Below are 15,350 nucleotides of genomic sequence, written 5' to 3' on the forward strand. Positions count from 1 at the left end.
TCACATTAATCAAAAGTAGTTAGACTTCACAAAAAGGGGGGTTAAGAGGAGCAATTAGTTTTGAAGGGATGCGCTGGCTTATAGACAGATGCTACCATTCCAAACAGTCACACCTGAAGAAAGGGTCACCACCTTACAAGCCAAATGGAGGGATATCAGAAAAATGTGCCCAGCAGTCAGAAGGGTATTGAAGGAAGCACTAATCCTGGACAGAGGCATTAAATAAACACGAGGTCAACTGGGTAACCTTGTTGGTATGAATTCATTGTTCATAACAGAAATGAATGCTGCATTAATAGATTAACTACTGCACCACTGATTATTTATAATACATTACCGTTATAATAACATCATAGTAGCCAGTAAACTGTATCTATTTGTACAAGTCTGTAACTTATTCATTATATGTTTAGAATTTGTATAATACTGGATTCTTTCATATTGTCTGAAAATCCTCAGCCATGATAGAAGGAAAGTGGGTCTGCAAGAGGGGTAGGTTAAGGAGCATTCCTCTAGTTACGCCACCTCTATGAGGGAACATAGATGGTTCCATGAGGCCAAGGGGGTACAGAGGGTACTGCCCTTGTGCCTAGAGGAGAGGGTTTCCAGGGCACCCTGTTGCAACCTCTTTTTCCTATTGGAGTACATAAACACAAACCAATCATAGAGAGGAGGAGAAGGTTGGCAAGATGAGGGAATAACGGAAAGGAGACACCTCACTGGGTAGACCACCTCATTTGGATGGCATGGGCCACATGAGGCCAAGAGGGATGGTATATCCGCTCTCGGGCCTAGAGTAGAGAGTCCAATACACCCCATTGAAGCTACACTCTCTCATGCTTTCCTATGGGCCTTCCAAGACATTAGAATGTTTAATAATTGAATTAATAATGCTGCCATTGTTTATGGTACTCTGATTTAGCTCATTAATCTGATTCACTGGTCTAATCTGATTTGCTGTTCTGACCTGATTTCCTGTTCTGGTATGAATTCACTAATCTTTTTACTGAGATTATTGTTATGAGAGGTTTTCTAATATGCTTGCAGGGCCTCAAACGGATGAAAGGTATTCTCTAAATCCACTTATTCATTTAGAAATATAGAATTAGGGCAAATTTAGGGCATATCCTATTAGGGGACATTACAGTTTCTTTGTTGTTACAGTCTTCCAAAATTTCAAACACATTTTCAATCAAATAAAATAATTACATAAGCAAATATCATTAAGGGTAATTTATTAAATTCTTTAGCTGTCGCTTGTACTGTGGAAACGTTGGTCTTGAGTCATCTATTCACATACAATTGGATAATCATTCAATGCATAAGTGAATTTCAAATAAGCGATAGTAGAATTGCAATGTGTTATGAAAATGGTAAAATGAAATGACAAATGTCTTGTATATCTTATGACATGTTAGCCTTCCTTCAGTCATCTATTCACATACAATGGGATAAATATTCAATACATAACTGAATTTCAAATAAATGATGTTATATTTACATGTTTATATGAAAATGGTAAAATGAAATGACAAAAACCAGTTGAATATCATGTATAGCTTATGGCATATTAGTGTTAATGCTTTCCACTTTTAAAAATTAATCTATATCCAATGTGATGTGAATTTGCATGATGATAAGTTCGTCTATAGTTGATTCATGTTTGGTATTACTCTCAATTGTTGGCTATACTTTCTATGAATGATCTGCCTTTGCAGTTATTCAGCACACAATAAAATCAACAAATGAATGGTTTGCTCATGTTAAACATCTGCTGGTAGCCCACTCTTTTAGTTTGAGGTTAAGAATAGTTCTCAGACAAAATTTCAAGAACACTGATGTCCATTTTTTCAAAGGTAGCGATGTAATTTGTGTTGTAACACGCATCATATCCCATCCATTTGTTGACATAAACTATAGAATGTATAGATCATTACTTGAGAATAGAATAATTTGTTTCCAATATTAATCTAGCATAAAATTCAGTGTAGTTGTTCTTCTTTGTGTACATATTTAACAAGTTTTCAGTTTTGTTTGATGAGCATCCATAATGAATGATCTTCCCTGGCGATGATCTATCTTTTCATGTTGTTGTTGGTGCATCTGAAAAGTATGTTTCTATTATGAATGCGCTAAAATGCTCTGCTTGTTTTTTATTGCAGATTTTATTTTGATTTCAGTGCAACCTACATTGGATGTGGGCTTATCTGCCCTCACATTGTAAATTGCTCAGTTTTTCTTGGAGCTATAATATCATGGGGGATCTTATGGCCTCTCATTAGCACACATGCAGGGGACTGGTACCCAGCAGACCTTGGTAGCAGTGACTTCAAGGGCCTCTATGGCTACAAGGTACATTGGAGGGAAACTTTGATTTAAAGTCGTCATCAAAATCTAAATGACAATACATGGAGGATAGAAAGCATTAAAGCAATTCTTATACAAGGAAAACTGTATAGTAAATACAATTATGCCTAAGGAGTTGCATGCTGTTTGTGATGTGTGTTAATGTTGCATAATTATTTCTAGTGTAATCATTCCAATGGAACTTCAATTTAAAACCCTATATGTATGGATGCTAAAGGTGGGAGCAACATCAAGTGCCAAACACATCACCAATTATTAAATCCAGTCACTAAAACAATCAGTTATCAACATTGATGCCTATTAAACATGAAAAAAATGGATATGATTTAAATGCTGCCACAATAGTGTGTCCCACTTATGGGACATCCTGATTTTTGCTTGAAATCACATATTTTATAGAAAATTAAATGATTTAAGCCTTCATATTCCATCCAAAGGGTTTAATTGAATGGGGGCAGATCAAACCCCTTTATAGAAAACTCCCTTGGATATGGTCCCCCTAATCTTAATTCAAACCCTCAATGGTGTCTTCGCGTCTATCAAAATGGTGACAAAAAACCACTTTTGCTTCAGCTTGTAAGAGATAAAATGAAGTAGAAATTCTATTTTGAAAGTATGTATCCCTTATTATAATCTTTCCAAAAAGTATAATTTTGAATATATTTAAGTTGATTACTACCTTTATTTTCTATTTCTTATGAATGTAGGGTTTTCACCAAACAATGTGGTCTCTATTTCACACAAGTAGAAAAAATAAAATAAAAAGATTATTTTTTAAAAATATTTGTGCATTAGGTATTGATGTCCTTATTTCAACAAAGAAAATGGAAATTAATTTGAATATATACAGAAAAAGCTATGCAATATGGAATAAACCTATGTCTAATTTATACTTAATCTCACTTCAAAAATTAATAAAAAATAAAATATGGAGTAAAAACTTATGAAAAAATGTCTTCACACTAGATTTTGGTGTTATTAATCTGTGTAATACTTTATAATTTTGTTTTTTTTGTAAAAACGTTCTATGATATAGAATAAATGCCACTTTTTTAAAACGTTAACTTAAAAAGCAAGTTATTAAAACATGCGTAAAAAAATTTGCAAATCATTTTTAAATATTAAAAGAACATATATTTAGAATCTGCACACAAAATTTAATAATCATTAATTCACATCATCTTCAAATAAATTAATCTTTTAGTTGCTATAGTTGATAAAAAGTGAAATTTTGGTTAAAAATGTTGATTTCAATGTCCCACTTGGCCAAAAGTGGGACATAGTATTATGGGCTGACCCATTTTGCAAACAGTAAGACACTTGGTATTGAAACAAACTTGCAATGGGAAGATTAAGCTAATTTGCAGCATTTCAGAATTGTAGAATACACAAGTCAAAGGCGGAAGAAATTGGGATTAATGCCACATACATTTAATGGTGGACCTTCATTCTAATTCATGAATGATGAAAGTGAATATTGTATTTTCCATTTGACATGCTCCAGCCATCCCATTATCAATATGGCCTTCACTTCATACATTTTCATTAATTATCAACTGCTAAGAGGTGGTGGTAAAAAATCTCCTAAATTCTAATAATTTAAAATTTAAATCAATGTTGGCCCCCTTCTACACAAACCATAGGTACAACAAAGTTAATATAATATTTTTTGGTTTTTTAAGGCTTATGACAGAAGAGACAACATCTATAGAAGGATAATTCCTAAGTTACTGGTACTTCACATTTTTCCCCCAAATCCGGATACGATACGTATTGGATTCGGATTCGACTTGGAATCCTTGTGGATTCAGACAGGGTACTGATTTTTTCCACCTGAAACGTATCTGCTTTTTGAGTCACGAATCTCGACGCATTTGGTGTAGACGTGGCGATTCCATAGGGTTTTTTTGACAAATCTGCATCACGCACAAATTTCGAGGGTTTTTTTCACGGGTGGAATCGCATCGTTTAACGTTTTAAACCCTAAAGCAAAGCCAAAAGTTAAAAAACGCAGAACCATTCCTTCCACGCCATGCATAGTGAAAACGAAGAAGGAAAACCGAAAAACGGAAATTCTTCTTGGAGGCGCGACGGCACAGAGGTGAGAGGAGGTGACAGGAGACGCGATGATCGACGACCATCCCCCATTCTTTCCGGCTTCCGCTGCAGGTAGGAAAACATATTTTCTATTAAATTTTTTATTATAGTTTGTTAATAGTTTGTTAAATTGTTTGTTAAATTAAAACAAAGTTCAAACAAACTAATAAAAATTAAAAAATATAATTTTCCATTTTTAATTTTAAATAATAAAACTATTTTGCTAGTTAATAATTTATTAATTATTATTATTTTAAATATGAATATTTTAACTTAAAATATTCATATTTGAAATAATAATAATTAAATAATAGTAAATACAAATCAAAATAGTATTGTTATTTAATTTATTTTAAATAGGTATATTTTAAATAGTTATTGTGTAATTTAGAAGTTTGTAAATATTTAAATGTTGCTATTACTTTCATAATTATAATAATTTCACTTTTATTTTAAATTAATTATTAAATTTAAATATTTAACATTTATAATCTATTGTTTAATATTAAATATTAATAATTATTTTTTAATTTGTTGTAGAAATCATAATGGCAACGATTGCTAGCTCTACTCCTCAACGGACTTTCAAAACTGACCCAAATTCACCTTTATGGAAATATGTCAAAATAATAGACCAAGTAAAAGGTGGTGGAACATTTAATTGGATATGCAACTTCTGTAGTGTGAAAAAAACTAGCTCCTACAGTCATGTCAAAGCCCATTTTTGTGCCATTCCCCAACAAGGAATCAAACCATGTCTAGGAAAGGATGGAAATGGGATGTCACCTCAAGAAATAGCATAATATATTAGAGAGCAAGAGGAAGCAGATGCAAGAGTTGGTCGTGCCTCAAACCATCCTTTGTTGACAGGAAGAGGAAGTAGATCAAAGAGGCCCCCTACTGCTCCATCTTATAGTGATTTTCCTGATATCATGGTAGAGAGCCACCCATTCTTGGACCCAATTAGTGAAGAGAAGCAGGGGACCATTAGAGAGAGCATTTAAGAATGATGCTAGAGAGATTGCAGATCAATCCGTTGGAAGATGTCTATATGCAAATGGTACGATCACCATATTGGCAGGATATGTTGAGAAAGGTAAATGAGGCTCCACAAGGGTACACACGGCCAGGTTATGAGAAGGTGTGTAGCACCTTACTAGAAAAAGGAGGTAAAAAACATAGACAATGCATTGGCTCCCATTAGAAATTCATGGAAACAAATAGGGGTGTCCATCATTTCAGATGGATGGAAGGATACCAAAAATCAGCCATTAATTAATGTAATTGCAGTGTGCCCTAAAGGGGCAATGTTTCTGAAAGCTGTGGATTGTGAGGGACAGGTGAAGGATGCACAATTTATTGCTAACATCCTTATACAATGCATTCAGGATGTGGGACCTCAAAATGTTGTCCAAGTAATAACAGACAATGCAAAGAATTGTAGAGCTGCAAGTATGTTGATTGAGACACGGTTTGAACACATATTTTGGACACCTTGTGTTGTCGACTCTCTCAACCTCATGCTACAAAAGATAGGCAAGAAAATACATTGGATCAAACAAATTTATGCTGAAGCTGAAGAGATCCAAATGTTCATCACAAACCATAACATGTCATAGGCCATTTTCAGATCATTTTCACAGTTGGAGTTGCTAAAGGTAATTGAAACACTTCAAATTTTTAAAATCTACATTTCACTTTGGTAATCATTAATTTTATTTTATTTTGATCATGTCTTCTTTGTATTCTAATTTTTATTTTTTATTTTTGAATAGGTTGCCGAGACTCAATTTGCATCCAACACAATCGTCTTGAGGCGACTTGTGAAGGTGCGACAGCCACTTGCTAGCATGGTAATTAGTCAAAGTTGGTCCCTATGGAGGCAATCCAATACTGAAAGGGCAACAAATGTAAAGCACATGATCCTAGATGACACTTGGTGGGATCGAGTGGAATATCTTTTGAGTTTCACTGAGCCCATCATGAGTATGATCCATTATACTGACATGGATCACCCATGTTTGGGAGAGGTATATGATGGCATTGACTCGATGATTGAGAAAATGAAAGCCATCATCAATGCAAAAGAGCAAGATCCCGAAGAAACTTTCTTTAAAGAGGTTCAGTCAATTTGTGTTGAGCGGTGGAACAAAATGACCACCCCACTACATCTTCTTGCATTTGCGTTGACTCCCAAATTTTATATTGATGAAATGCTTGCTAAGCCATCAAGGGTACCACCATATAGAGATTCAAAAGTCAGTGAAGGGTGTAGGACATCACTTACTAAACTCTTCGCCGATTTTGAAATGGAGGATTTAATGACAAGTGAGTTTGCTGATTTTGTAGCCTCCAATGGTCAAAGTGTTTCCGCTCTCCGTGGCAAGTCTAAGAAAGATGCTCATGCTTGGTGGTACCTCAATGGCCATACATCACCAAACCTTTAAACTCTTGCAATCAAAGTTTTATCGCAAGTAAGTTTCTTAATTTTTATTGCTCTCTAAATTTATATTTTTTACTATTTTATAATTGTCGCCCTCTCACTTTGTGTCAATTATTCAATAGGTTGCTAGTTCCTCTTCATCTGAGCGAAATTGGAGCACATACTCCTTTATCCACTCAGTGAAACGCAACCGACTGACAACAAGTGAGGCGGAAGAGCTCGTTTATGTGCATTCAAACTTGCGCCTTCTTACTCATAAACAAAATGAGTACAAGGATGGGAGCACAAAGTTTTGGGATGTAGATCTAGAGCGAACTGATTTGGATTTTTCAGCTGCCACACAATCTTCACTTTCTGGGGAGTCCAATAGCCAATTTGCTGCTAGTGCAAGTGGCAGTGAGGCTGCATGTGGTTCCAGTACTCTACCTACATCATCTAATGTTAATGATGATGTTGATTTTGATCTTCCTAGTGACCCATATGATGCTATTTCTGATTATTAGTTGTGTTATTTTATTGTTGAACCAATGAACAATAAATTCGATATCTATCATAATCATAGTTGGACTACTCACGACTCGGCTCGACTCGCCAAGCCCCTGAGAAAAAAACTCGGCAAAAACTCGGCAACGTAAAAAGATGCTTAATTTTAATAAAAAATGCATTTTTTTTGCAAAATTTAATTAGAAGATGCATCCAATGAGTCAATAAATGATAACACAAAAGAAACAAGCTGATTCTAGATATATTTAAATGCAAAGTGTCTACAAAATCGTATCCTCATGAGGAATGCTGATAGCTGGAAGCAAAATAGTAAATAGTTTTGGTAAAACCAAAAGTAAATACATCATTACAAATTACAATTACAACTTCCTCTTCCCAGCTCTAGCTAAAACTATTTACTATTCCTCTTCCTCTTCCCAGTGGAGATCTTCCCAGTTCCGAGGGTGAGAAAAAGAGGGGTAGAGAGATAGGTCTAGATCTTGGTGGAGATCTACAAATGCGCAATATTTGAAATTTCATCATTCATACTCATAGTTTCAAACTTTCAACTCTAAAATGTATAATACCAAGATTTCTTCAATGCTAATTATGTTTTTATATGGAGCCTAATCAGACTCGGAGGTTAAATTTTCCCTCCTTCCATCAACGCAGTTTCCCCCTATATTTTGTGATGGGGGTTTGGGGTAGAGCCCCCAAGTTGGGGTCAAGGGGCAACGCCCCTTGCGCAGTCCCCGTGAGGCCAAAAATACTTTTATTATTTTATAAAGGCATCGGGTGTTATAAAGTATAAGAAAGGAAAAAGACATATTGAAATGCCACTTATACTTAAATGTTATATTTCATGTGTATATTCTGATGAAGAGAATGAAACTGACCTGAAAAAACAAAAATTGATAATTTTTTGACATGTTTGGTCCTCTTTTTTTAGTCTAGCCGAGTTTTTGCAAAAAACTCGGTGATTACTCGACGAGTTTTTGAAACTCACCGAGTACTCTGCGAGTGTTCCATCTATGATCATAATATTCAAATTTTGACAAATGGATATTTCATATTAGATTAGACTTACAATAAATTTGTAATTTTGTTATAAATATAGTTATATGAATCATATATGATAGTTCCAGGTTTTGTTTAGCATATGGATGATATGTGGGATTCTAAATTTAATTTTTGTTTCTACTTATTAGACTGCATATATGTATATATTTATGATTTTTACATTTTTTTGTACGGACGTACCCAAACGTACCCAACCCCCCCCCCAAAAAAATTGCCGTACCAACGTACCCGTACCCGTACCGGCAACTTAGGATAATTCTAAAGATAGTCATAACATCAGCTTTATTTTGTTTAACTCCGGTTTTTCTCCCTAACATCTGAAATATTCAAGTCAAAATCTGTCAAAGGTGTCAATTTTGGTCATTACAGCAGTGTGGTGCATTCAAACAAGGGATCAAAATTCAAATCAATATATTTATAATTACAAGATACAATATTCTTCTCTTCAATCTCATGAATATCCCAAGGTGTGGGAAAGTGGCTTATGTCATATTTTCTCGAAAGGATTAAATCTTGAAGATAAGATAAAAGAAGTAAAGTGGGCAAAAAGTTTATGGGTAGCAGCTTGATTCAAGTAGCATGATTCCCACTTACCATACAAAGTCGAGAATTCATTTTAGTTTATGCAAAACACTATGGGTAATACATATGAAAGAAATGGAAAACTCAATAGTGATATCAAAGCCTCTATCCGTTTTTCCCATCAAAGTATCACATGGAACTCATATCCAAAGCTAATCTTGAATTTGAAACAAGGAATCCACATGCCCAATTTTGTAAATTGTATCTCTTTATCTAATCTCATTTTTAGTATGCTCCCTTTGGTGACAATAATTTTATATTGGCATAGAAGGAAGCAAGAAATCTAAAAATTGAAAATCTCCATAGATGGATGAGTCTTATGTAGCCTCAAATTACATGAGATTGAATTGACTTTTTCCATACTTCCATATGAAGAATCGCTTGAGGTATATTTATGAGAATGTGAGAAGGCTTGGCTGAATCCTCTACTAGATTGTTAGAAGCAAATTAGCAAGTGTTGGTTGAAACAGAAAAAGTTGCTTTTTCCTAAAAAATTGAGTCAAAAGGAATTTTAAGATAAATTTTTGGTCATGATCACTTTTCTCAATCAAATCATAGGTGAAGAGGTAACTTGTAGTTTCAAGCCATGGATGTTTTACATCATGAGCGCTATATGTAATGGGAGTGAGGATTTTGATTGATCTACATTATTTGTGATTTTTTGCACAAATAGTCTACAAAATTAAAATGAGTTCATAAGTTTTGAACTTCTTTCTTTTTTGTATACTTGATGACTTGTCATTACTCTTTCATGGGTTTGAACACTATAGGGTTATGTCAACACACTTGTGTATAGACACTTTCCATAGTTTAATTATACAGAATGCCGTAAGCACTACTAGAGGGTGAATGGTGCTCTCCTCATGCATTGAGTACAAGGGGTGAATAATCAAATGCATATTCAGATTTTAGAAAGAGCTGGAGTTGTCATATTAGATTGGGCTTATTGGTACATCTAATTGTCGACTTTCACATACATTTGGATTTTGTGATTACAACTTGTTGGTGCTCAATTTTGTAGACTCCAAAATCCATAAAGCTAGGTCTTTTTTGAGTGCTAGGGGTGTCAAACTCAGGGCAATAGGCTTTTAACTTATGATAAGGTAGGGACAATGATGGGGCAATTTGCTAAGGTGGGTAATACCTTCTTCATCATTAGGGTCTGATAAGGCAAGGGGGGTATTCTATAAGGTGTTCTTAATTTTGTGTGGCTTAGCAATATAGAAATAATAACAAATGTATTGCCACTGGTTACCAAAAGGATAGTCATCAATGTTGTTTGCAACTTTGCAACCTATTAAAATTGCTTTTCTTGAATCCATTTGTATGCAACAACTGACTAGGTGAATGTGTAAGGATATTTTCTTATTTAACGTGTTTTCTTAAGTGAAGGTGCACATTGCATTTAACTCAAGCTATCATTGTTTTGTAGTTTCCAATATGGATTAAAAGTTGTTAACATATTTTTTGTTCTCGTTTCACTAAGAGATTATATGATGTATGGAGACTGCATTCTGCTGGAAATAGAAGTTGTAGAAAGAGGATGCACAATGGTGCAGGAGAAAATGATTAGAAATGCATCTTGAAAAGGATTTAATTTGTCTAACTCCTTGCCATGCATCTTGAAAGTGTTTTAACTATTGATGCTTCCTTGGGAGGTTTCTTTAAGTCTCCTTCATTAGGGTATATTTTATTTTTTCAATGGTTAATTGTTTTCTACAATGTTGGCTGTAGCATAAAATCCACATCAGGACATGTACTAAGTGGAACCATTCGAATATGGAAAAAATGGTTAAATCGCTCATCTTTCTGGCATTGTTTTTCTGAACTAGAATCTTCCGAAAATGAGAACCTTAATTATTGTTAACTTAAAAAGAATATGCTATTGGCTGATAATATTGCTCTTATTTTCCAGTTGATATGTGCTGCATATATTAATCAATGTCTAATAATATATTTTTATTCAAATGTTGTGGCAGGTATTTATAGCCATTTCCCTTATTCTAGGTGATGGGATATACAATTTAATCAAGATAGTTGGCATTACTGTGACGCAATTTTATTCCCAATATAGAAAAGAAAATGAACTTTCTCTTGTCAACAGTGTTCAAGGTAAGTTACTATTTATATCATTTTCATTATAATTTATAGTCTTTATTATATAAGTGTTTTCATGATCTTATTGTTGTGCTAATATGGCATTTAAGAATCTTTCAGGGTAGAAAGCAATTTCTATTAAGGACAGGGACCAGTTTCTAGCCTAATTATATCTAAATTTATTTTGACAGAGTATAATAGGTATATATGAATTCAGGTTTTTATATTTTATGTGTATATCTTTTTTGTTTGTTTCTGAAACTTACAAATTCATGATGGGTTGACAATTCAATTGTGATGAATCATTAACCTGGCGCAAAATGATCCCTAGATTGTGCTAATCAACTTTCATTTCTTCCTTTCCATTTTCTATTGGGCAAAAGATTGATAAAGATGCATAGAATTCTATTCACCAATTTCTCAAGTTTGATTTTGAAGCTTTAGAGTGTCTCTAAACCAAATAACTCGATATATATATCATTGTCTGAAACAATGTCTTAACAATATTGTGTTCATTCATCATTGTATATTTGATATTACCAATGTTACTGGGTTCTGTGGAAACCCTGGTTGAAACTGAAGCATCTGAACCGGGCTCTGATCCCAGTCCTACCTTGGTTCGCCCAGGGGCCTGCTTTCTGTTCAAGCAATGCCCTGTTACAGGTATAAAAAACTAAATATGAGGTTGCTTTAACCTTCTTGTCTGTGGGGTCTTTGCAGCTCCCATGGTTATATTATTTTAGGAAAGCACAGAAGATTTGCTGATCTTTAACTTGTTTTGCTTCTGATAGCCATATAATTCTGCCTTAGGAGACAGAACCAGTATGATTAATCTGCAATAATGGTGAAAATTGGTGTAAAAGGTTTCTGTTATAAATTTTTGGGTAATGCATCTATTAAAATACTGTCAAAATCTGTTTGCTGCTTTCAATGACAAATGTCATCTTGATTCTAATCCTAAGGGGTTGGTCATTTCTATTGACAGGATGCAATGCACAATGCATTTCTAAATCATGAGTCAAATATGGATAGACTGATATAAATTATTTTCATTTACCTTTAATGTTCGATATTTGACATTTAATTATCAATTGGTAGCTGTGTTATGTATTTAATTTTGTATATTTTGTTCTTTCCTTAGTCGATCTTTTGGTTTCTGCCTCAATTCATTTCTAGGATGTAGTGATGCATGATTGCACCATGTGTCTCGATAGCCTTGAGAATGAGATTGAGACGTGTCTCTCTCAAGGTCCTAGAGCATCGCACCCTTGGAGAAGAAAATGTTTTCTTGTTGGGTCCAAGGACTAATCTGGTTTGAGCCATCTCTGGTTTGTAGTATGATTGATTTCAAGTTTGGAGTTTGTCTTGGAGAAATTCGTATGAGTTACCAAATTAGCTTCGAGCATGTGCGATCATGTCACATGTACAAATCTCGCACTACCTGGAAGTCAGAGGCTTGCCTTCAATTCTTTGCATTTCCTAGACTTTAAAAGTGAATGAACTTGTTTATTGAAGAGGTGCACATTGAAACTCCTTTTGGAGCATCTTACCCTCTTTGGGAGGCTCAAGCAGTAGTCTAATCTGAATTCATGTTAATCCTTGGTTGAACTGGATTTAAAATTTGGAAATCATAGCCTTAGGTCTGTTTGAGTTGACCCAAATATCACAAGTATTTAATTGAGTGTGCTGGGCCATGTAGTGAGCTCCAGTCAGTTTTCCTAGTTTGAATCTTCCTTTGAAATGCGCTTGTTTGCATCATGTGGAAGGACACATGCCTGTTGTGGAGCAACCTAGCCATCGATCTCTAGTTGTAAAACCTAGAGCCAAATTCCCAATCATTGCAAGGGATTTTGCATCCAAAATCTTACTAGAATATTTTATCTTAGAGATTGCCAAAAGTTGCTCTGGGAGAAAATGGGGCCAAAATGGTTATCAATTTTGTTTATGATCTATTTTGTGTCCAGCTTGTGAAAACTATGCCTTAATTCCCTTGGAGAATTTTGAGTTAAACATCAATTGAGTCTCCAAGCACCAATAGTGTGAAAGCCTGCCACATATAACAGTAATGCGAGATCAAATTGGGTGTACTTGTATGAAATGTATACCCCTGAATTTTTTTGGGGGTTTCGAAATAGTTTTGCCACACGATGAACTTGCCAAACACAAACTGAAAGAACTTGCTGATAAGGTCTGAACTGAAGTTTTAATCATTCAAAACACATTACATAGCCTTGAAAATAGCATTAACACAATACCAAAATGAAATTACAAAGTTATATCAGTCATATACCAAGCAAAATATCTCAGAATGGCAGCCAAAGAGGTACTCAACAGATCTGTTACAGATTTTCTGAGTTTGAACAATCAAGTGACCTCTCGTGATAGAAATCAAGCCTCCAAAGGCAGCGATGGCATCCAAAAAGCTTCCAAACAGGGGGAAAGGCCCACTAAACTGCTCAGATCAAGAAATCAGTCCTTACAAACTAATACTCAGTCACTTTCAACGCTACAACACTAAAATATATGACTTCTGAAGCAATAAGGGCATCAAAAACAGGGTGAATAACTCTGATATATTCACACAACACCTTCCAAACCACTGAGAACTGTTGGACAGTCTTCAAGACACAAGATTATCACTTCATTGGGTCTGGAAAACACTCAGAAACCTTCCAGAAGAGACTGCTGTAGCTGGCTATGTGCTTTCTTGCACAGGGACGGCTAGCTAATCATTCCAAAACACCTCCTTTCAACACCAAATTGACTTAGAATGTTATGTCCCCTTTCTAGAGTGGACATCAGAGATGGAGGAGTTGGCCTATCATTGGAGTCTCGTAGGCTAGCAGAGGTTGATTGGGACTCATTCAATGCATATAGTGACTGGATTTTGGCTTTACAGGCAGTTTGGAGCAGTTCCTAGATTTTAGGGGATATCCCTAAATTTTAGGAGGTCGTGACAGTTGCCAGTCGTGAGGTTGTTCATGACCTTTCAAATGGTTTCAGTTTCAGGAGATTTGGGTGTGTTTCCTAGTTTCTAGGAGCATCCCTAGATTTTAGGGATGAGACTGCCGATTGATCCATGATTTCCGACATCAGTCACAGACAGGTGACAGGTTCAGTTTCAGGCTTTTGGTGTGTTTCGAGCTTTCTGTAGCTATTTGGGTTATATCTTTATTATATTTAAATATTTCCTAAGTTAGTGTTTTAATATTTTAAATAAGGCTATGTCTATAGCCATTTTGGAGTAATAAGGGGTTTTTGGCTTCATCTAGATTCGTATGCCCATGTGTTATAGCTCGTTGGAAAGGTCTTGAACTTTTCTAAATGATTATCACTTGCCAGGGTCCTTTTGGCGCTTGGAGTTATTTTATATTGAAAAAGTGGTGTTTTTTCTATACTTGGGCGCCCAATATTGGGAAATATGACTTTATATTAAAGTGCACTTTTCATATATCTTTAGGGTTCGATTTGGAAGGAAAGAGATATAAGGAGAAGGAAACCTAATTTCTCATTATCTTTTACATATTGAAAACTTGTTTGGTGCGATATTGCTCTGGTATAGCGATTCTTCAATGTGGGACGCAAACCCCATGATTGGTACTGGCTGGGACATAGCCCTCAGCTATTGATTGGTAGTGGATTCTTTTGGCAGTGGCATTATTGGTCAGAGTGTATGCGCTATTCCTTGTGGAGATTCAGATTGCTTGGTGAGGGTTTCAATAGGGTGGTTGAATTTCCTAGTTGGGGCGTGATTGTTTCAGCTTGATGCCACCATTACAGCAGGTACACTTTACGCTGGAAGTGGTGAAGATTTTCATTCAGCCATAGCTGGTGTTCTTGGTTTGTGTTCATCATCTACCCTTCAGTTGGCACCATTATTGGATGTAAGCACATCCCCAGTGCGTAGGGAATAATCTGGATATTATAAATCAGAAATCTGCCTGGTACGATTTGTAACAATTCTGATTTAATTGAATGTTCTTACTTGTTTCAGCTTCGTTCCTTATTTGTTGTTCTTTATTCATTACTTTCTTATATATTCAAAAAAATACAAAAAGAAACCAAACATTCTGCAACTTCTCTCTATTCTGTAAGACCATCAGCAAAATCACAGGAAAATATAGTTTATTATTTTAAAAATTACAGCAGATCAGCAAGGGGATCCATCAGGGATCTTTCATAGAAACACCTGCTATCACTT

General features: G+C 35.1%; 1 protein-coding gene across 1 annotated transcript in view; it reads left to right on the plus strand.

The window, feature by feature from the left end:
* Positions 1–15,350, plus strand: part of LOC131075816 (probable metal-nicotianamine transporter YSL6) — a 242,704-nt gene that overhangs the window by 181,365 nt on the left and 45,989 nt on the right. The window contains exons 5-6 of the mRNA XM_058012717.2: positions 2,163–2,352; positions 11,032–11,164. Of these exons, the coding sequence (XP_057868700.1) occupies positions 2,163–2,352; positions 11,032–11,164 (323 nt within the window). The remainder of the gene's footprint in view (positions 1–2,162; positions 2,353–11,031; positions 11,165–15,350) is intronic.

This window comes from Cryptomeria japonica, chromosome 10 (assembly GCF_030272615.1).
Source record: "Cryptomeria japonica chromosome 10, Sugi_1.0, whole genome shotgun sequence".
NCBI lineage: Eukaryota > Viridiplantae > Streptophyta > Pinopsida > Cupressales > Cupressaceae > Cryptomeria > Cryptomeria japonica.